Source organism: Globicephala melas, chromosome 20 (assembly GCF_963455315.2).
Source record: "Globicephala melas chromosome 20, mGloMel1.2, whole genome shotgun sequence".
NCBI classification, from domain to species: Eukaryota; Metazoa; Chordata; class Mammalia; order Artiodactyla; family Delphinidae; genus Globicephala; species Globicephala melas.
In genome coordinates, this window is record NC_083333.1 from 18,116,154 (window position 1) to 18,139,340 (window position 23,187).

The window sequence follows — 23,187 nt, forward strand, 5'->3', positions numbered from 1 at the left end:
ACACTGTACTCTATAGATCTCTCATCATGTAGGCCACTGATGGAAAAAAATTTGGATGACCTTGAGCTAAGATCTTTCCTTTTGCCTCTCCATTCCATTTATAGCTTTATTTACTTAGGATGTCTGAATTGGGAGGAGAGCTCAGAGACAGATCACCTAAGCATTTCTTAGGGGTGCAGATCAGAATTACTTGGACAATGTATAAAATATTTGTGAACATTCATACAGTGAAATACATTACAGCAATAGAAAGAATGAAGAAGCTCTTTATGGAGTCATGAAAACGATTGTCAAGATCTATTAAGATGTTAAGTAATAAAAGCAAGATATAGAACAGTATATTATCTACTCTGCTCCCATTTATGTAGGGGGCAAAGTGTGTGTGTGTGTGTGTGTGTGTGTGTGTGTGTAGGCTGTTTCTAAAGGATACTCCAGAAACTAGTAACTTTGGTTGCCTTTTGGGAGGAGAACTGAGTAGAAGCTGGGGACAGGGTGAGAAGGAGATTTTTCCCTCTGTATTCTGTGGTACTTTGAGAAACTCTTAAACCTTACGTATAATATCTATTTCCAGAAACAAAAACAAACAAAGCCTCCCCCCCCCCGCCCGCCCCGCACACACACACGTTGACTTTTCCCCTTCCACTAGCAGGTGCAGGTGTGTAGGAAGGGAGTGCTGCTCAGGTGGTTTTTTTGTTTGTTTTGTTTTAATTAGTAGGAAGGAATGGTTTATTTTTATTCATTTATTTATTTATTTTTAAAATTTATTTTATTTATTTATTTTTGGCTGTGTTGGGTCTCTGTTGCTTTGCGCAGGCTTTCTCTAGTTGCGATGAGTGGTGGCTTCTCGTTGTGGATCACCGGTCTAGGCGTGCGGGCTTCAGTAGTTGTGGCTCTTGGGCTCTAGAGTGCAGGCTCAGTAGTTGTGGCACACGGGCTTAGTTGCTCCGCGACATGTGGGATCTTCCTGGACCAGGGCTCGAACCTGTGTCCCCTGCCTTGGCAGGCAGATTCTTAACCACTGCCCCACCAGGGAAGCCCCTTGGTGGTTTTGATGGGTGGTCTCACCGCACATCTCAGCCCCTCAGAGTAGCTCACTACCTGCTGAGAAAGCTGCACAGCATCACAGAGAACACTAGCTTCTCCCATTTTTGCCGCTGACAACTTTGTGACATAGAGAAATGATTGAATTTCTCTGTGCTTCAGATTCCTGGTCTGTGAAAGCGCTGTTAGTTGGGCCTTGTGGGGGAGCAGGCAGGAAGCAGTCCGGGAGGCGTTGGCCCTCTTCTCACCCCTTCCCTGGCTGCTGCTGGGACAGCAGGAACAGTGCAGTGAGTAGTAGTAAGGATGGTAACATTTAAAAAGTTGTTTTCTCTTAAGTTTTCTTTTAAGGTTAGATTGAATGGCAGTTCTCTAGAAAATTTTATTTTCTAAGCCTAGCTGGGTAGGAATTTGGATCAAGTTGGTGCACTGAATTTTGCTCTTCCCAAATCCCTTAAGATGATGAAAAAGAAAAAAGAAAACTTAAGCCGTGTGTCAATAATATATAGTATTGTTTTCTGTATTTCGAACATACGTATCATTCTACAAGTTGTTTTCACCAAGCTTTACTTTTTTTGAGGTTTATATGTATTGAAACATAGCTGTAATTTATTCATTGTAACTGCTGTATAGTATTTTATCATATGAATATGGAATTTAAGCTGTCTTCAAATTTGCCTGTTGCACTGCTGCAATAAATATCCTTTTGTATGTACATGCGAGTTTCTCTAGGGTATATCCTGAAATTGCTGGGTTGTAATAAGAATGATTCGCATTTCAGATCGGTGTGGAAAGGCAGACATGTTTAGTAAGAGTTTTGTTTGGATAATTAACTATCAAGTAGTAAAGAAAATACATCTAGACCCCTACCTTACCATTCTTTAGAAAAAAAATTTAGATGATTAAGGAGCTAAATGTATTAAAAAACTTTAAGAAGTGTAAAAGGGGAAAGTAGAAGAATATTTGAAAATTTTGGGGTAGAGAAGGTCTTCAGAAAGACAAAACAAGTTATGAATGCTGAAAGAAAATATTTGTAACATAAGGTCACACACCAGCAGAACCCCATGCAGTCTCCCCCACCTAGTCTCAGGCCTGGCCTCAGTCACCCTCTCCCTCACTCCCCCTCAGCATCCTTGCTTTGCCTTAGGGCTTCTCTAGTTTCTCTCCATGGAATGCTCTTGTCTTTTCAAGGCTTTGGCTCAAAAGTCATCTTAGAATATAATTTATTACCCAAACTGGGACCGTTTTGAGAAGGAAATGGAGCATAGTTAATAACTGCACTGGGATAGTAGTTGTAAATTGGGTCTGTTTCAGGAAATTGGGGCATACGGTCATCCTAGCTGAGATTGGCTTTCTACCTGCCAGACGTGTCTCCCTTTCCCTTCTCCCATCCTGTTTTATTTATAGCACTTTATCATAGTATTTTGTGGTCACTTATTGTCTACGTCACCTCAAGATAAGATGCCAATCGTGGTCTCATTCTATGCCAGCATTTAGAGCTGTTGACACACAGTATATACTGTTCAGTAGATGTTAACTGAATACGTACATGATATTTCTGCCTTTGGCCTTGAAGTCTTGTGAAGATGTGATAGACACATGAAAAATAGAGAAGTAGTGGTATATACAAATCATACTTATATAAAACAAAATGTTCTCATTTATAAGAACTTTTTTTTGTGGCATGTTCGAAGTAAAATTTTTCATTAGCTAAATTTCTTAAAAAACAATTTTCTAAGCTTGTGTATTGGATATTTAGGACAGTTCCTTGAGAAACATCCTCAGGCATTCATTTTTGGATATATCTGTATTGGATAACCAAATGAATTCCTAGAAGTGGATTTGCTGTGGTAGAGGATATGCATATTTTCAAGGCTGATGCTGTATAAATTGCCATTCTTCTTTAGAAAGCAATTTGTACCCATTTTACATACACACCAGTAATGTGTGCAACAGTACCTTTTTCTCTAAACCCTCACCAGACACTAAGCATTATTTTTTAATATTTTGCCAGTTTCTTTGTTTTACTTTTCTGTCATTATTGAAGTTGACTTCATTAATTTTATTTCCTTTGTTAATCTCATATTTCTGTCATGTCTTATATTTCTGTTGCGATCATTTTTTCTTATTGATTTGTAAGATACATATGTATATCAGAATTTTGCTGTTGTGCTTCTTCTGGTTTGTGGTTTGCCATTTTAGGGTGTCTTTGTTTTACAGAAAAATTTTTTCTCTGTCAAAGATAACAATCTTGTTGTTTATGCTTTTGGGGGTTGTGCTTAGGAGGGTGTCCTCTGTCCCTTGTTTGTATATGTGTTTCTGTTAGGTTTCTTGAAAGTCCTGCAAACGTTACCTGGTCTTTTGAAGGACCCCAGATTGGAAATCACTTTGGGAATATCAGTGTCCTTAATTTTCTTGCCTTATCCTAAGCGTCAAGGAACAAATTAAAGGGACAAAAAGCTTTCTGGAGAGAGATTTAGGACAGAAACCTACGACTGGATGCAGTAACTCTCTAATACTGTATTTCAGCAAAAAGATGTCTTTGCTTATAAGATACTGTTATTTACCTCTAAGATTAAAGGAAAAGTACTACTCATGAAACCATAAAATGCTAGTGATTGTGGGATGGATATTGACTTCAGAGTTTTTAAAGTATGAACATGTGGGTATTAGAATTCGTGAACTATGGAATATGTCAACTTGGACTGCAGCACAGTTGTTTTTATTTATTTTTTAATAAATTTATTTATTCATTTAACTTTTTTCTGCATTGGGTCTTTGCTGCTGCACGCGGGCTTTCTCTAGTTGCAGTGAGTGGGGGCTACTCTTTGTTGCGGGGCGCAGTCTTCTCATTGTGGTGGCTTCTCTTGTTGCAGAGCACAGGCTCTAGGCATGTGGGCTTCAGTAGTTGTGGCGCGTGGGCTTCAGTAGTTGTGGCACACGGGCTTCAGTAGTTGTGGCTCGCAGGCTCTAGAGCGCAGGCTCAGTAGTTGCGGTGCACGGGCTTAGTTGCTCCGTGGCATGTGGGATCTTCCCAGACCAGGACTCGAACCCGTGTCTCCTGCATTGGCAGGCGGATTCTTAACTACTGCGCCACCAGGGAAGCCCCAGCACAGTTGTTTTTAAATCTTGTGGTTGCATTGTATAGTTTTTTTGCTTGTTTGATTTTGACTAGGTAATTTTTTAAAAAAAGCTTTATTGAAGTATAATTTATGTACCTTAAAATTCATCCATTTACATTGTACAATTCAGTGGTTTTTAATATATTAGAGATATGTGCAGATACCACTACAGTCAATTTTAGAACATTTTCATCACCTCAAAAAGAAACCCCAATACAATTATTCAGCCTTAAAAAGGAAGGGAATTTTGATACATGCTAACACATGGATAAACCTTGAAGATTTCTGCTAAGTGAAATAAACCAGTCACAAAAGGACTGGTGACTCATATGATTCCACTTATATGAGGTCCTTAGAGCAGTCAAGTCCATAGAGACAGAAAGTAGAATGGTGGTTCCAGAGGCTGGGGGAGGGGATGGAGAGTTAGTGTTTACTGGGTGTAGAGGTTCTTGTGGGGAAGATGAAAATGCTCTGAAGATGGACGGCGTGATAGTTGCACAACAATGTAAATGTACATAATGCTACAGAAATGTACACTTAAAAATGGCTAAAATGGTGAATTTTATGTTATGTGTATTTTACGACAGTGAACAACAAAAGAAACTGCATACACTTTAGCCATCACCTACTATTCCTCCACCCCACTCCACCATCCCTAAGCGCCCACTAATCTACTTTCTGTCGCTATGGATTTGGCTGTTCTGGACTTTCATATGAAAGGAATCATCAGTCACTATGATTGGCTTCTTTTACTTAGCATATGTTTCAGAGTTTGTCTAAGCTGTAGTGTGTATCAGTGCTTTGTTCTTTTTTGTGGCAGAATAATATTCCCTTGTATGAATATACCTGATTTTATCTATCTGTTCCTCCGTTGATGGACGTGACATTTGGATTGTTCAACGTTTGTATAGTTATTTTGGGACTTAACTTGAGATCTCATGATTCTAAGACGTAAAAACCTACTCCACCTGTATTAAGCAAAGAGGACTTACTGTGAGACTATGTAGGCCGTTTAACAGGTATCCAAGGAGAAAGAAAGAAATACAGCACCTTCTCTGGGGGCTGATTCAAGGAGTGTGAGCCTAGGCAGTTCCCAGTGTGTCTCGGAGGGCCTTTGAGGTCTCTGGGCTCCACTTCTCTCTGCTCCTGTTCTGGTCTGTGTCTGGACTGGCATCCTCTGCTCCCCTGTAACTTCTCTGGCACATGCTCTGGCTCACCTTGACTCCTACTCTGGCCAGTTCGCAATAGCTAATGTTCTCAATTCAGATTCCTGGAGGGGGATCTGATTGGTACAACCCGGGTCCAATAGAGTAGTTCACTTGACATAAACATCATGTCAAAGCCACACCTTAACAGGGCCAGAGTTTCTAGGAGTGCAGGGTAGAAGGAGTGCAGAGACCTGGTGTGACCTGCCTCTGTAGGGCACTCATGCTAGTCAATCTGAAGATGGCCTGATTCTCTAGGCCAGTGGTCATCAAACTTTCTGACCTCAAGACTCCTTTTATACTCTTAAAAATTATTTGGGACTCCAAAGAGCTTTTGCTTATGTGGGTTATATGTGTTGATATTTACCATATTAGATACTAAGATGGGGAAATTTAAAAGATATTTATTTAAAAATAATATAAACCCAAATCTTAACGTAAATAACATTTTAATAAGTATTTTCCGAAATATAACAAAAAATTTGATGAGAAGAGTGGTATTGTTTTACATTTTGGCAGACCTCTTCTGTATCTGAAAAGAAGGTAGCTTGTTTCTCATTTCTGCTTCAATCTTGCAATACGTTTTTTTTTATATATATAAATTTATTTTATTTATTTATTTTTGGCTGCTTTGGTTCTTCGTTGCTGTGCGCGGCTTTCTGTAGTTGCGGCGAGCAGGGGCCACTCTTTGGTGCGGTGCGTGGGGCTTCTCATTGCGGTGGTTTCTATTGTTGAGGAGCACGGGCTTTAGGTGCGCGCGCTCAGTAGTTGTGGCTCTCGGGCTCTAGAGCGCAGGCTTAGTAGTTGTGGTTCGTGGGCTTAGTTGCTCCACGGCATGTGGGATCTTCCCGGGCCAGGGTTCGAACTTGTGTCCCCTGTATTGGCAGGCGGATTCTTAACCACTGTGCCACCAGGGGAAGCCCCAGTATGTTGTTTTGATGGACGTTTATGAAGAAAAGCTAACCTCAGGTAGACATGTATTTAGAAAAGGGAGGGGGTATTTTAATAGCCTTTTAACATAATTGTGGATATTCTTTGATATCACACCCAAACCAGACAAATGGTAAATTTTTAAAGGTTAGTTACTGTGTAGAATCTGAAACCATATTAGTAAACCTTTCATATTCTGTCACATTAAACATTTATTGGTTTGTCTTGCGCCTATTTATTTAACTGTGGTAAAATGTTTTGTACTTTAAATAAATATTTCATTTATGCCTTATTTTGTAATTCTGTATTGGTCATTTGGAAAATACTGATTCATTGAGTTATGCAGATCTTCAAATTTCATTATGTAATATCACACTTGTTAATACCACCACCAATCTTGCCAGAAAAATCTTTAAATGTGGGGAAGCCGTCAGGCTCATGGTGACAGATGGAAGTTTTTCCAAAATCCTCATTTTCAAAAAAAATTTGGCAGTTGTTTTTCTTGAAGTGATAGACTCACTTTGTTCTTCCTTGAAAGCTTTTCTATCCCTAATGCCTTCTTAGGCTGTCATTTTGGGGCAGAATTATTTAATAAAGACAATATTTCCTCTGCACAAATGCTTACCTTATAAATACTCTTGAATCCTTTTAACAGTTGACTTTTTCACAACCCCCAAATTTACAGCCATAGATTTTTGTTTTTGTAATATGTAATATTTGCGTTTCAGATATTTACTGAAAGAAGGATGTTTACTGAGCAGTTGCTAAGATTTTATGTGTGTTCACTTTGTGTAGGTACTGGTATTATTTGTGATACGTTAAAGAAACTTTTTTAAGTATAGAGAAAAAGACCCATTGATGTTTTTAAAGCCCCAGTAACTTCTATTATATTAAGTAAGTAAGAGAGAAAGCTTTTACTGATAATAGTGGTTTTGTTTATGTAGCTATAGTTGTGTTATTGGAAGCACACCTGGTGCTTTAGTACTTATCAATTCTTTTCTTTCCCCATCCTGTTTAGGTGATTTCCTAGAAGCATGATTGTTTGTTGCACTTGATCTCACAACCTGGTGAGGACTTCTTTACTGATAATGTCAAGTTCAGGTTATCCTCCCAACCAAGGAGCATTCAGCACAGAGCAAAGTCGTTATCCTCCCCACTCTGTTCAGTACACCTTTCCCAGCACCCGTCACCAGCAGGTAAGGAACAGCTATTATGCAAGTTGCATACGTATTTTGTGTTTTTCTTTACTCTTCCCATTTAATACATTTGTTGGTCAGAAACCAAATACAATTATATATATATAAAATTGTTATATATATTTTTTAATGGCAAGAACCATTCTCAAAGGTGGGGGACCAAAGGTTAGGGATTAATTATATTTATCTTCTTATTGTGACTTTATGCCAGATTTCAGGAGGTGAACATGTCTCTGCTTCTGATTGTAGGAGTTGTTGATGGATAGAGAAGAATCAATTGCCTAGAGTTTCTAAGTTAAGACCTCTGTTTATGTGCCAAGTTCTGGTTGAGTATTAAGCTGGCCGGATGACTTGGCCTCTCTTGAGTGAGGGCCAGGTCCTGTGCTAAGGTTTTCTGTATGTGTGTTTACTCTGTGTAGCTACTGGTATTATTTGTGATATATTAAAGAACCTCTGCCTTGAGAGATTTGATGGTAGGAAGATGAGTTTGCATGATTGTTTTACCTTGTGAAAAATAAAATAGGTGAAATTATCAGCTTAGAGTGTGCCAGGGACGGGGGTGTAAGAGGTTTGAAGAAAAGAGAAGGGAAGGGATGAAATGGTCATTTTGGAGAACGAGAAAGCACACTTACCAGCAAATATAGTTGAGTACTACTGGGTACTACCGAGGACTCCTTTAAAGCATGGTCATGATTACAAAGTGAGAAGGGACATCCTTACCTTGTTTCTGTTTAGGGGAACATTCAGTCTTTCACTATTAAGTATAATATTAGTCGCATTTTTTTGTAGATGTCCTTTTTTGGTTGAAGAAGTCACTTTCTACTGCTAGATTGAGGATTCTTACATGGTTACGTGCTGAGTTTTGGTTGTGTGTCCTTCCTGCCCCAGTGCTATTCATCTGATTACTGATTTCCTAGGTTATTGTTGCTGCTGCTTTCTTTTTTTTTAATCGACTTTGGGATTTACTTTATAATAAAATTGTATTATATGTGTACATTTTGACAAGATTCATACAACCATAAAACCACCACCAAAATGAAGAAAGAAAAAAATGTCTATCACCACAGAAAGTTCCCTTGTGCCCTGTCCAGGTCAGGCCTCCTCCCCCACTTCCCACAAACCTCAACTCCCAGGAAACTGTGGTCTGCTTTCTGTCATAACAGATTACCTTTGTCTTGAGTTTCACATGAACTCTTTTGTCAGTGGCTTCTTTTCTGTCTCATAATACTTTTGAGGTTTATCCATGTTCTCGCGCATCTTGGTAATTAATTTCTTTTTATTGCTGGGTATGGATATACCATAATTTGTTTATCCAGTCACTTATTCCAGTTTTTGGTTATTACAAATAAAATTGTTTAGGAGATATGTATCTATGTATTAGCTGTATCTACTAGATTACATAAAGAAGCTTTGCCTTCTTTTCTTATGGTATTCTTGGGAGATACGTTTTTAATCTTATCAAGTCCATTTTATTTTTGTCTTTAATATTTCTTGCTTTTTGTGTCATATTTGAGAATTTTTTTGCCAAACTCAAGGTCACTAAGATTTTCTTCTATGTTTTCTTCTTAGAGGCTTTAAAACTTTGGGTTGTTACATTTAAGTTTGTGATCTATTTTGAATTACATTTTGTTTATGGTGTGAAGTAAGGGTTGAAGCCATTGTTTTGCATGTGGGTATTCAGTTCTAGAAATCATTTGTTGAAAAGATTATCCTTTCCTCACTGAATTGCTTTGGCATTTTCATTGAAAATCAGTTGATCATATATATGTGGGTATATTTCTGTTCTCTCTACACTGATATGTTTTGTCTTTCTTTATCTCACAAATGTGATTTTTCTGTGTAAACAAACATTTAATCTTTTAATAAAGCACTGCACACTGTCTTGATTATTAGAGCTTTATAATACCCTGAAGCTAAGTAGTGTGATTCTTTCCTGAATTGTTGTTTTGGATATTCTAGCACCTTCGCATTTTAGAATCAACTTGTCAGTGTCTACAAAAAAGCTTGCTGGGATTTTGATTTAGACTGTATTGAATCTAGAGATTAATTTGGGAGAGAATTGACAACTTTGAATGTTCCTGTCCATGAACATGGTATATCTCTCCATTTATGCAGGTCTGCATTAATTTTTCATAGTAATGTTTGGTAGTTTTCAGTGTACAGGTCATGTACATCTGTTGTCACATTTATTCTTAAATATGTAATATTTTTAACGTGATTGTTACTGGTACTTATTTTTGAATTTCAGTTTTCAGTTCATTGCTGCTATGTATATTTATCTTCTATCCTGCAAACTTATTTGCTACTTCTACTTGCTTTTTTATGGATTTCATAGGATTTTCTGTGTAGGTGATCCTGTAACCTGAGAATAAAGACAGCTTTTGCTTCTCCCTTTCCAAACTAGATGTCTGTTCTCTTTCTTCCTTATTGCACTGGCTAAAATACCTAGTACTGTGTTGAATAGAAGGGGTGAGAGGGAACATCCTTGCCTGGTTTCTGATCTTAAGAGGAAAGCATTCAGCCTTTCACCATTAGGAAGGTTATTAGCTTGGGAAGTGTTTCCTCCCCCTGTATTTTCTTAAAGAGTCATTGTAGGATTGGTATTGTTTTCTTCCTTAGATATTTGATAGAATCTAAGCCATTTGGGCCTAGAATTTTCTTTGTGGGAAGAATTTAACTGATAAATTATTAACTCAATTTCTTTAACAGTTATAATTCAGATTCTTTACTTTTTCTTGAGTCAGATTCTTTACTTTTTCTTGAGTCAGTTTGGGTATTTTGTTGTTCAAGATACTAAATTTATTGCTGTGATTTATCATACTATTTCCTTATTGTTTCAGTGTCTTTTAGATCTGTTGTGATGTCATTCCTTGTGTTAATAAGTGGTTTTTTTCCCTTTTTTTCTTTATTAGTCTAGCTAGAGGTTTATCAGTTTAATAGATTCTTTTCCTTGAAGAACTAGCTTTAGTTTCATCCATTGTTTGCTTTTTTTTTGTATTTTACTGATTTCTGTCCATATTATTTTCTCCCTTCTATTATATAATTGCCCACATATATGTGATTTCTGACTCCTTTCACTTCTTTGTATATATTCAGGTTTCCTTTTGCTACATTTTCTTCCTGCCTGAAGAGCATCGTTTATTTCTCTTAGTGCAGGTGTTTTGGCAGTGAACTTGCACAGCTTTTATTTACCTGAAAAAGTTTACTTCAACTTGAGTTTTGAAGAATGCTTTCACTGGATATAGAATTCTAGGTTGACAGTTATTTTCTTTCAGCATTTTAAGAGATGTAATTCGTTGAACTCTGACGTGTTTGGTTTCTGACCAGAAGTCTTTGCTCATCCTTATCTTTGTTTATTTAAATATATCTTTCCCCCCTCTGGTTACTTTTAAGATTTCTCTCTTTATCAGTGTTTTTCAGCAATTGATTTTGATGTGCCTTTGTTGTGCTTTTTGAATGTATGTGTTACTGACTTTAGCATTCACTGAGCTTCCTGCCTCTGTGTATTCGTCATTTTCATAAAGTTTGGGCAGTATTCAGCCATTATTTCTTCAGGTATATTTTCTGTCTCCTCTACTCTAGTTTCCTTCTGAGACACCAGTTACTCCTATATTATTTTATCCTACAGGTTACTGGACCTCTGGTCTCCCCCCCGCGCCCCCGCCACCGTTTTTGTACCCATTTGCTTTATTTTGCTATGGTTTTCATGTTCACTGATCTTTTCTTCTGCAGTTTCCAACCTACTGTTAATTTCATCCTGTGAAATTATCATTGCAGGCATTGGATTTTTAATTTTTGATTAGAATATGAACATTGCTAGATTTTGCTGTATTCCTTTAAAGAAGGTTGGATTCCTTTTGGTAGGCAGTGAAGTTACTTTTGAGCTTTATTTTTAAACACTCTTAAGGCAAGTTTAGAATAGTCTTTATTCTAGGTCTAATTTATCCTCCAATTCTGAACTTGCCACTTCTGGGCTATCTACTGAATATCTCGTGTATCCAGTGAGATTTCTTATCTCTGGCTGGAGGAAATTTGAATGAGGTCTGGCCTTGTGTGAGCTCTGGGAATTGTTTGTTTTATCATTCCTTCTAACAGTTCTTTCTTCAGAAGTTGTTCTTAGTTCAGCCTTTAAAGACTGGGCTATGCTCTCCCTATGCATTACAGATTGGAATTCAGCCAAACACTTAAGGGAACACAAATTCATATTTCAGGAAATATTTCTCTGTGTAACTCCCCCCTCTCTGGAAGTCTCCAGAAATTCTATCTGCTTTCCCAAACTAGTATGGTTGCTTCTTCAATGAATAAGATTCTGGGGCACTGTTTGGATGCAATTTGGAAATCACCTCCAGGCAGAAAGCCTGGATTATGCTAGGACTCCCCCATTTGTGTCACTTTTCTCAGAGGTCAAGTCCTGTGCAGCCTATTGTCCAATGTCTGAAAGGAATTCCTACACTTTGTCCAGTTTTTTTTTTGCTGTTTACTGTGGAAATGTAGTTTGGACAGTGTTACTTGCTCATAGCTGGAAGCAGAAGCGTACTATTGTTTCTTTTATTTCGCTCCTTACTCTTCATTTGTCTTGCTGGGTGCATCCTTTAGGAATTCTTTCAGAGACACTGTCACTGGTGAATTTTCTGAGTTCCGGAATTCTGAAAAGTCTGTAGTCCTAAAACTTGAACGATGATTTGGTTACTGAATTTGTAGGTTCAAATTTGTTTTCCTCTGAACTTGGAATATGTATTTGTGTTTCGTTCTGTTCAGTGTTGCTGATGAGAAGTCTGCTTTTATTATGATCCTTCTTACTTTGTAGGAAACCAATTTTTTATTATGACTAGTAGTAGAGTTTTCTCTTCATCTTTTGTTTTCTAAGATTTTGACACGTCCAGTGTGGATTAATCTTTTAAATCTGCTCAACTTTTCTCTTAGGCCGTTTTAAATCTGAGGTCTATGTCTTTTTTAACTTCTGAGAAATGCTATTCTATTATTCACAGAATATTGCCTCTCACCTGTGGATATTGAATGTTGGAACCTTTTACTGTAGCTGCCATTTCTAACTTCTGTAATTTCTGTATCTTTGTGCTGTACTGTGTTATGAGAGAATTCCTCAGTCCTGTCTTTGCTTGCATTTGCCCTTCACCTCTGTCTGTTCTACTATTGTTTAATTTCAGTGATCAACTTTTTACTTTCTTTAATTGTTATTTGGTTCTTTTTGAGGATATTTTAAATACTTTTGTGTCCTTTTTCACTTTCACTTAATCTTGTCTCTATTTCTTTGGATGTAAATTCTTTATTTTTTGAGTTTTGACATACTTTTTTTAAAAAATGATTTTGTCTTAAGTGTTTTTTCTTATTTATGTTTTCAACTTTGTACCTGATATATTTTCATAGACTGTGTATGAGATAATCTTTTTACTGTTATTTGCTTCTAATGAAAGGTTCTGGACCGCCTGTCCTACTCCATGTTTCAGTCTGGCCAGCTCTACTTTATCTGTTTATGATTTTCTAACTTTTGTTGATATATAATTCATATAACATAAAATTCACCATTTTTAAGTGTATAATATAGTGGTTTTTCATATATTCACTATGCTGGGCTACCATTACCATTATTTAATTCTAGAACTTTTCCATCACCGAAAATGGAACCCCATACATAATAGTAGTCAGCTGCAATTCCTGTCTTCCCTCCGTTCCCGACAACAACTAATCTACCTTCTGTCTCTTGATTTGCATCTTGTAGACATTTCATGTAAATGGAATCATATGTGGCTTCTGAATCTTTTTTTTTTAACTTAGCATTATGTTTTCTAGGTTCAACTGTTTTGTAGCATGTATTAGTACTTCATTTTTTTAAATGGCTGAATACTATTCCATTGTACAGATATATCATGCTGTTTATCTATGTATGAGTCGGTGGACATTTGGATTCTGTCTTCTTTTTAGCTATTGTGAATAATGCTGCTTTGACAATTTGTGTACAACTTTTTGTGTGTGGACATATGCTTTTAGTTAGTTTGTCTATATACCTAGGAGTGGAATTCCTGGGTTATTTGGTAATTATGTGTTTATCTGTTTGTGATTGTTAATATCTTTTCAAAAGAAGCTTTGACCTTTTCAACAAAAAGTCAACAAAAGAAAAGTAGAAAAACAAACATAAAACACCCACCTAGAATGATGGAAAAACTATTACTCTTAACTAGCAGGTTGATTCTCTGGACTTCTGTTTCTTAATTTGTAAATACACGTGGATTTAACTAGATGGCTTCTGTGTCCCTTCCAGCTTACCCATTTTAAATTTAAGATAGGAATGCTTTTTAGGATTTCATATTGAACACAAGGGTTTGAGACCTTATTATGTGAATAATATAGATTAGGAGTTATTGTGATATGTTATTAGAAGAATAAATCAAATATAGGTTGAGACTTCCCTGGTGGTGCAGTGGTTAAGAATCTGCCTGCCAATGCAGGGGACATGGGTTTGAGCCCTGGCCTGGGGTGATTGCACATGCTGCGTAGCAACTAAGCCCATGTGCCACAACTACTGAAGCCTGCGAGGCTAGAGCCTGTGCTCTGCGACAAGAGAAGCCACTGCAATGAGAAGCCTGCGCACCACAATGAAGAGTAGCCCCCACTTGCCACAACTAGAGAAAGCCTGCACGCAGCAACAAAGACCCAATGCAGCCAAAAATAAATAAAATAAATAATTTTTTTTTTTTTAAAAAAGAATCTGCCTGCCACTGCAGGGGACACGGGTTCGAGCCCTGGTCTGGGAAAATCCTACATGCTGCAGAGCAGCTAAGCCTGTACTCCACAACTACTGAGCCTGCACTCTAGAGCCCGCGAGCCACAACTGCTGAGCCCGTGTGCTGCAACTACTGAAGCCCCCATGAGCCTAGAGCCCGTGCTCTGCAACAAGAGAAGCCCCTGCAATGAGAAGCCCCTGCACTGCAACCAAGAGTAGCCCCCGCTCGCCACAAATAGAGAAAGCCCACGTGCAGCAATGAGGACCCAATGCCCCATAAATAAATAAGGTTGAACAGGAAATCTCATTTTGAATTCTTTTGAATGATATATAGTTAATGTTGCTTGTTTTAGGTTATGGGAAAGAGTTAAATCAGTGAAGGATTGAAATCATTGCTGCTTCTTTCCATACTTAGTGGACCATAACTGCCTTTGTTCATTTGTCCTGGGTTTGGTTTCATGATGCTTTTCACTTCTTGGTTAATAATTAGTTTCTGATTATTTTACCACTAGGAGTTTGCAGTCCCTGATTATCGTTCTTCTCATCTCGAAGCCAGTCAGGCCTCACAGCTCTTGCAGCAGCAGCAGCAGCAGCAGCTTCGCAGACGACCTTCCCTGCTTTCAGAGTTTCACCCAGGTTCTGACAGGTAACAGGCTTTCTTTTATGTTTCCAGCCAGGACTGAACTTGTGTCATTTATTTTATTACTTTAATTTTGTTATATTTATCTTGTAATCTTATTAACCAAGCTGTCATTACAGTTTATATTTTGAGCTCTTTTATATTTGTTGACCTTTTGGAGTAGTTGTCATAATAGTTAACAAACTCTTAAAAACTTGTTTCCAGAGTTCGGAGTTAATGCTGTGTAGTGGGCAGTCAGGTTGACCTAGGTTTGAATCCTGGTCAGCTGTTGTGGACTTTGTAGCATTGTGTAAACAGGTGTTCTCAATTCAGGCTGCGTATTAGGACCACCTGGGGAGGTTTAAAAGCTTGATTCCCAAGTCCCATCCCAGAATAATTAAATGAGTCTCTGGGATTGGGCCCAGGTCATTCTCATTTGCAGACAGGGTTGCCAGTCAGTGATTTAGACTTCTCAGACCTTAGTTTTCTACCTGTAAAAATGAGGATAATAATGGCATTGTCTGCAAAGGATAAGTATTTGGTCGGGTAATGTTGGCCCCGTCCATGGCAGGTACTCATTTTCTCCAGGGTCCTTACCATTTCTGCGGTCTTTTACTCCATTCTCACTCTTATTCGAAAGGATTTTGAAGTTTTGTTTTAGCAGTTTTGTAAAGAAACTGATTTACTATTTTAAAAATTTGATTACTCTTTGGGTTTTAAGATGATAAAAGGTTTGAAATTATTCGGCCATGTTTAAAATCATTGTAAAATGCATTTCTTGGTGAAGGTTGTGGAGAGAATTCAGATCACTCTCCTCTACTATCTAGCAAATATACGAAGATGGTTTTTTTAAAAAGGGCTAAAAATGCACCCTGCATAAAGAAGGAAAGGATACAGCCACTGCCATAAACTTGGAAAAGTGGCATTCAAGTAAGGAATGAGAATATTGCACAACTTGGCCTCCTAGTTCCTGCTTTTACTCTCAAAGAAGCAGTGTTGAAGAAAGAAAGAAGGTTAGTGTAGTCGTAGGATTTCTCATGATTGCTCCCTAATTTGGGAAGACATGAGTGGGGGTGATGATGTGGTGAACGGTTGGCTTAGGAATCCCCATTATGCCGTCCTGCAGGAAGGATAGTTACAGCGTGCCACTTTCCAAAGTGCTGAGCCAAAGGCCTCAGGACTGCTTTACATGTGCGGCTGGTGGAGCGGGCCAGGATCCTTAGCAAAGGCTGTCACAGCCCCATCCCAGTTTTCCCCTGATTTACACCACTTTTCTGTTTCCTCAGGCTATATACTTCCAGAAAAGTTTTTTGTTTTTTGTTTTTGTTTTTTTTTTTTGTGGTACGCAGGCCTCTCACTGTTGTGGCCTCTCCCGTTGCGGAGCACAGGCTCCGGACGCGCAGACTCAGCGGCCATGGCTCACAGGCCCAGCCGCTCCGCGGCATGTGGGATCCTCCTGGACCGGGGCACGAACCCATGTCCCCTGCATCGGCAGGTGGACTCTCAACCACTGCGCCACCAGGGAAGCCCCAGAAAAGTATTTAGAAAGCCATATCCAGTCCTCCATCTGTAGACAAACACATTCCAGGCAAAGTGGGGATGAGCAAGGAAAATGCCCACACACCATTCCACACCAAAGAGGAAGTCTGGGTAAGGTTGCTCATAGTATGCCTGAGCAGGAGGGTAAGGGATGCCATGAACAGGGAAAACATATTCCTGGAAAGGAAGATTAAAGCAATACAGTGTTCCAAAAACAAAGACCCGTGTGTGTAAAGAAGATGAAAAACAAAGAACATGGCCCATGAGTGCTGTGCACTGTAGAACTTAAAATTAATAATGAAGTATTCAAAAGCAAAATAAGGCAACCATATCAGATAAAACGAAAGATTGGACATTCCTGTGCCCCCAAGACCACCATTTTAAATTCAATATATAAAGTGAGAAGGAACAAGGAATAAAATAGATGTGGCTGAAAGTCAGACCTTTGTCTTGGAAGAAAGGTCTAGAAATGATCAGAGTGGATACAGAAGAAAAGGACAGAGATTAAAGCAATTAGCAAGAAGTGGATAAATAAGGAGGGCAAATTAAAATCATCCAGCATGTCATAAGAACATGTGTTTCCGAGGTGGAGAACCTGGTAAAGGAAAGGAAATAATATTCATAACTTTAAAAAACCCCCACTTTTTTCCCCTTTAAAGTGAAGGAAGATCTCAATAGGTTGATAGGACATACCTTGCTCCAAGAAAAATTTGCACAGAATGATCAATACCGAGACAGATCCTGGTTATCATTAAAGTTTAAGGCTAAGTAAAAGAATTAGGAATCCAGGAAGCAAAGCACAAGTCCTTGATAGGGGGATAAGAATCTGACAGAAGATATTAATAGTAGAGCAATAGCTACTGAGTTCTGAGAAGAAGAAATTGAGATCCAAGAATATTATATCAGACACGTTTAAAAGCAACAAGCAGACGTTTTTAGACATGAAAGCACTGAGCATCTAAAGCTTCTTGAAGAATTTCTACATGATGGAATCCAGTCAAACAAAGAATGGAAGCCGTGGTAAAAGGACTACAGTAGCCATAAACCCATTCAAGTGGAAAGTCCATATGAGACATCTCGATGAATTATGGTTCTTTAATGGAATATCAGTACCAAATCTTGACAAAGTAAAAATAATATAAGTATCCCAAATCAGAGGTACGGTAAGTATTGGGAGAATGTTTAAAGGTATGCATTTGAAAAGTGTGTGTGGAGACCTCCCTGGTGGTGAGTGGTTAAGAATCCGCCTGCCAGTGCAGGGGACACGGGTTCAAGCCCTGGTCTGGGAAGATCCCACACGCGGCAGAGCAACTAAGCCCGTGCGCCACAACTACTGAGCCTGCGCTCTAGAGCCCATGAGCCACAACTGCTCAGCCCACGTGCTGCAACTACTGAAGGCTGCGCGCCTAGAGCCCATGCTCTGCAACAAGAGAAGCCACCGCAACAAAGAGTAGCCCCTGCTCACTGCAACTAGAGAAAGCCTGCGCGCGGCATCTAAGACTCAACGCAGCCAAAAATAAGTAAATAAATAAATTTATCTTAAAAAAAAAAAAAGAAAACTGTGCCTGCAGTGATTTGATGACTTCTAAAATGGAAATATGTTAGGTTAAAAAAATTAAAATCATAATTTTTTTTTTTATAAATTTATTTATGGCTGCGTTGGATCTTCATTGCTGCATGTGGGCTTTCTCTAGTTGCAGTGAGCGGGATTTATTCTTCGTTGCAGTGCGCGGACTTCTCATTGCGGTGGCTTTTCTTGTTGTGGAGCACGGGCTCTGGGCACGCAAGCTTCAGTAGTTGTGGCGCACGGGCTTAGGTGCTCTGCGGCATGTGGGATCTTCCCAGACCAGGGCTTGAACCCGTGTCCCCTGCATTAGCAGGCGGATTCTTAACCACCGCGCCACCAAGGAAGCCCTAAAATCATAATTTTAATTAATGCTCTTCATAATTATTTTCCTAACCCTTTAGCAAGATTTTTTTTTTTTTTTTTTTTTTTTTTGGCGGTATGCGGGCCTCTCACTGTTGTGGCCTCTCCCGTTGCAGAGCACAGGCTCTCGACGCGCAGGCTCAGCGGCCATGGCTCATGGGCCTAGCTGCTCCGCGGCATGTGGGATCTTCCCGGACCGGGGCACGAACCCGTGTCTCCTGCATCGGCAGGCGGACTCTCAACCACTGCACCACCAGGGAAGCCCAACTGAGGGTCATCTTGATCAGCCAACCATCTTCATAACAAGATTTGTTGAGAAGTCCTGGATTTTCTGCTAGAGCTTCATTAATTTCAGTTACTTCTCCTGATAGAGGAGAATAGAGTTCACTAGCAGCTTTCACACTTTGCAGAGCACCGAATTCCTCTTGTCTGTTCAATTTTCTCCCAGCTTCAGGCAGACTACAGTAAACATCTCCCAAAGCTTCCTGTGCAAAATTGCCGATTCCCACTCTTCCAACACCATTTTCTGTTGTTACCCATTCATGTTTGTCTGAATTTACGGCCCGACAGCAGAGCGGGTCCGGTGCGCAGCACCCGGACGGCGCCCGCCTGCAGTCCCCAGGCCCGCAGGCTGCAGACCGTGGCCCGCACGCTCCGCACCACTCGCAGCGCCATGTATGCAGGGGTGCAGAGGGTCTCTGTGCAGCATCTAGAGCGCCCCCAGCCGGCGGGGAGAGGGTTTATCTTTTAAAAAAAATTAAAATGATTAGGTACATTTCAATAAAAAATTCATTTGATAAATTTGTTTTAAAGCTATTTAAAGATGATACTAATAGATGATGAAAGTAAAATGTAGGGAATTTTAAGTCTAAAAGGCTACAGAGATATTTTAGTATGAAAATCTGTCTTTTTTGTTTGTTTTGGAAATACCACATTTTATTTTTCTATTCATCAGTTGATAGCTGTTTTCAAGCACAGATTTTTCTGTGGCTATCTATATATTCCTTTTTCTTGGTCCTATACCTAGGAGTAGGATTGCTGATTACATGCTAGTTTTTTTGTTTGCCATTTGGGAAACTACCAGACTGTTTACAAAGTGGCCACACCATCATACGGTATTAGTTTTTTTTTTAATTATTATTATTTAAAAAAAATAAATTTATTTATTTTTGGCTGCATTGGGTCTTCGTTGCTGCATACAGACTTTCTCTAGTTGCGGCGAGTGGGGGCTATTCTTCGTTGCAGTGTGCGGGCTTTTCATTGTGGTGGCTTCTCTTGTGGCAGATCATGGGCTCTAGGCGCTCGGGCTTCAGTAGTTGTAGCATGCAGGCTCAGTAGTTGTGGCACGTGGGCTCTAGAGCGCAGGCTCAGTAGTTGTGGCACATGGGCTTAGTTGCTCTGCGGCATTTGGGATCTTCCTGGACCAGGGCTTGAACCCGTGTCCCCTGCATTGGCAGGCGGGTTCTTAACCACTGCGCCACCACGGAAGTCCTGGAATTGTTTTCTTAATTTCACATCCAGATTGTTCATTGCCAGTGTATAGAAATAAAACTGATTTTTGCATGTTGGTTTTTTTTTTTTATCCTGTAACTTTGCTCTGTTCATTTATTAGCTCTAACATTTTTTGTGGATTCTTTTGAGTTTTCTACATATGAGATTTTGTCATCTGTGAATAGAAATACTACTTCTTTTTCAATTTGGATGCCTTTTCTCTCTCTTCTTGCCTAATATTCTGATAAGAATTCCTAATACTATATTGAAAAGAAGTGGCAAAAACAGGCATCCTTGTCTTACTCCTGAAGCTTCCTACTCCAGTATTTTTTGTGACATCATTGTGAATTTTAAGGAGACAATGGGATCTTATGTCTTGAATGAGATTTCAAATTTTTGAAGTATAATAAAATTATAGACCTCAGGGTTTATTTTATCATCTGTCCTAAAAACCAAACCCCATGATTAACTTTTCAATGAAAAGTTGTTTTGTGAGACATTCGTTTAAAGCTTGGCTATAGATGTCGCTTCTGTAAATACTTTGGTAGAAAATGAAAAGTCAAATTAACAAACACCCATACATAGTACTCTATACAGTATATCATGTAGAGAAATTCAAAACAGATTCCTGACCTTCAAGATACTTATGTACTTGGAGAAACTAGACAAAATACATGTATTAGGGGTCAGAATTATGTATTTAAAGTACTGTTGCATTCCCACTCGAGACTTGTTTTTAAGTCTTAATAATACCTCACAACTCAAGTCATTTATCTTTCCATGTGGCAGTTGCTGGGAAATTTTTTTTTTTTTTTTTCTGCTTGCTTTTATTACTGGTTGAAAATGGTGGCTCTTCTGGTCTAGATTATATTCAGTTATTATGGCATAGGTTTAAAAATACTTTATGGATATTTTTCAGCAACTTCAAATTTTCTGCAAGTTGAAATCTTCTGTTACAACTTTCACTGCTTTATCACCTCTACTCCCACCTACCCTGAAGAAACTTTTCCTATCAGGATTTAGGTTTAATAGTACTTTATAGTGAGGTATATATTCTCCTGGGGTGAGGAAATACATTTGAAAGTGAGCATACCTTTTCTTTTATTTCATAGTTCAACCAGGGATGTTAGCAGGAAGTTGTACATCACTTAAACATTTTCAAGTGATTATTTTCTTTGTATGTATTAGGCCTCAAGAAAGGAGAACTGGATATGAGCAGTTTCACCCAGGCCCTTCCCCGGCAGATCATGATTCACTGGAATCCAAGCGACCACGTCTGGAGCAGGTTTCTGATTCCCATTTCCAGCGGGTCAGTGCTGCGGTCTTACCTTTAGTGCACACGCTGCCAGAAGGGGTGAGGTCTTCTGCAGATGCTAAGAAGGTAAATATTTGTTCTCTTACCCTGTGGAGTTGTCGGTCTGAAATGTTTGTTTAGCCATATTCAGGCACAGCGCCTAAAAGAAAGTCCAGTTATGCCAGTCTCTAAAGGTTAGTGCTATGGGAAAGTAAAAATTTTGTTAAACAAAACTAAAAACCACAGACTTAATACTCCAGACTTTTAAAGTCAGTACTTTTAACTTTTTGGTAATTGAAAACAATCCGAGGACTGCTGTAAAGAAAAATTGCTGTTGAATGACATTCAATTGCTGTTGAATCTCAAGCATTTTATATCGGCTTGTTGGGCTGTAAAATGTGGTCAGACTCAAGAATACCACAGTTCTGTTAAATTTAAATTAAGTTTTAAATAATACCTTTAAATTCAGTTGCAGTTTATTAACTTACTGCATAGGAGAAGACACGTTTTAGGTAAGGTTTAATTGTGCTTATAATTTTTGTAAAGAAAGTTTCTTTTTCTAATTTATGTAAAAAATATGTTCTTGCAAATACAGAGGAAAAAAATTATCTATAATTCTCTGTCTTAGAGGTAACTGTTATACTTTTAATGTGTAGCTGTATCTCGTGACATTTCAAACAATGTGTATTGTGGATTTATGAGAAGGTTCTAAGATCAAACCTCTTTTTTTCTTATGTTTATTATTATTTACCTTTCTTTTGTGAAATGCATCTTCCTGTATTATGCCCTTATTTTGTTGCTGAGTTTATCATATTTAACTGTCTGTTTTGCTTGTCATTAAATCTTCAGATTAGGAAGTACCTGGCACTTAGTAGGTACTGAATAAATATTTGTTTTAGAAAGAATAAACTAATTCTTTAAAACACTTTTAACAATAAAGTGTTAACCCCTTTACTATCATATTTTCATATCTCTTACCCCTGCCTGTTTGTTATCAAATATTTTTCCCATGAAGTTTATTTGCCTTTATGGCTAATGGCCCTGTCCACCCTGATATCAGATAAATAAATACACATTTTCTTTGAGTTTTAATGCAGTGAGAAATGATTTAAAAGATAGTGAATATGTTTGCAATTTATCTTCAAATAGATCAACTGGGGAAAAAAAAGGTAGGTGTGTGCATGTGTATAGAGACAAAGCAAATATAGCAAAATGTTACAACTAGTGAATCTAGATGAAGATATTGAGTGTCCATTATACTGGTCTTTCAACTCTTATGTAAATTTGAAAATTTTCAAAATAATAAGTTGGGTGGGGAAAGCTCTTTGTGATAAGCTAGAAATGAACTAAGCTTCTAGGAATATTGAGACCTGCTTCACTATGTGGAGTATGTATTATAGTCTATGGATTTATAAGAAATGTTTGAAACATTTAAAAAAGAAGGAAAGAAAGACAGAAATACAGTGAATAAAGGTCTCTTCCAAGGCTGAATAAATGACCACAAAGGTAATTTATACCTATGGATTTTTTTGGCAGAAAGAGATCTTAAAACTTCATCCATTTAAATAATGTGTTATGTTGGATCAGAGTACAGTTGATTTCCGTTTTATAGTAGAGAAGACAGATGTTAAGAAAAATTAAGTGACCTAGGTCGAGCCTCCTGAGTTGGAGTGAGAACCCATGACCTCTGACCCCTAGTCCTGCTCTTCCCCTCCCCCCCCAGCTAAGTTGTAAATCATGACTTTCCTTTTTTTAGAAGTAGGGATTTTGAAAGAATTAGCATCTGTTAGTTTTTTTCTTTTTTTTAATGTTGTTAAGCCCAGGTATATCATGTATAGGATTAAGTTAGATAAGTTTGAAGGAAAAAGTTACAGTCTCACCAGTTAGAAATTGTTGTTAATTGTGCATATTTTAATGTGCTTGCTTTGTATATTGTATATAGCTTTATTTTTGCTTAAATACATACTTCTTGTGTCGTTAAGTTTACAATTTTATTTTTAGTCATATTCCATGTATGGATATAAAGTAATTTATTTAATTGCCACACATCTGGGTTACCTGTTTGCTCATTAGAACAATGACATATT

General features: G+C 38.3%; 1 protein-coding gene across 14 annotated transcripts in view; it reads left to right on the forward strand.

Annotated features, from left to right (window-relative positions):
- The window catches only part of NCOR1 (nuclear receptor corepressor 1), a 143,423-nt gene that overhangs the window by 14,510 nt on the left and 105,726 nt on the right, over window positions 1-23,187 (forward strand). For all 14 annotated transcript variants that reach the window (XM_060291094.2, XM_060291086.2, XM_060291090.2 and 11 more), the window contains exons 2-4: window positions 7,314-7,491; window positions 14,743-14,876; window positions 20,995-21,187. In XM_060291094.2, the coding sequence (XP_060147077.1) occupies window positions 7,384-7,491; window positions 14,743-14,876; window positions 20,995-21,187 (435 nt within the window). In that variant the 5' untranslated portion in view covers window positions 7,314-7,383. The remainder of the gene's footprint in view (window positions 1-7,313; window positions 7,492-14,742; window positions 14,877-20,994; window positions 21,188-23,187) is intronic.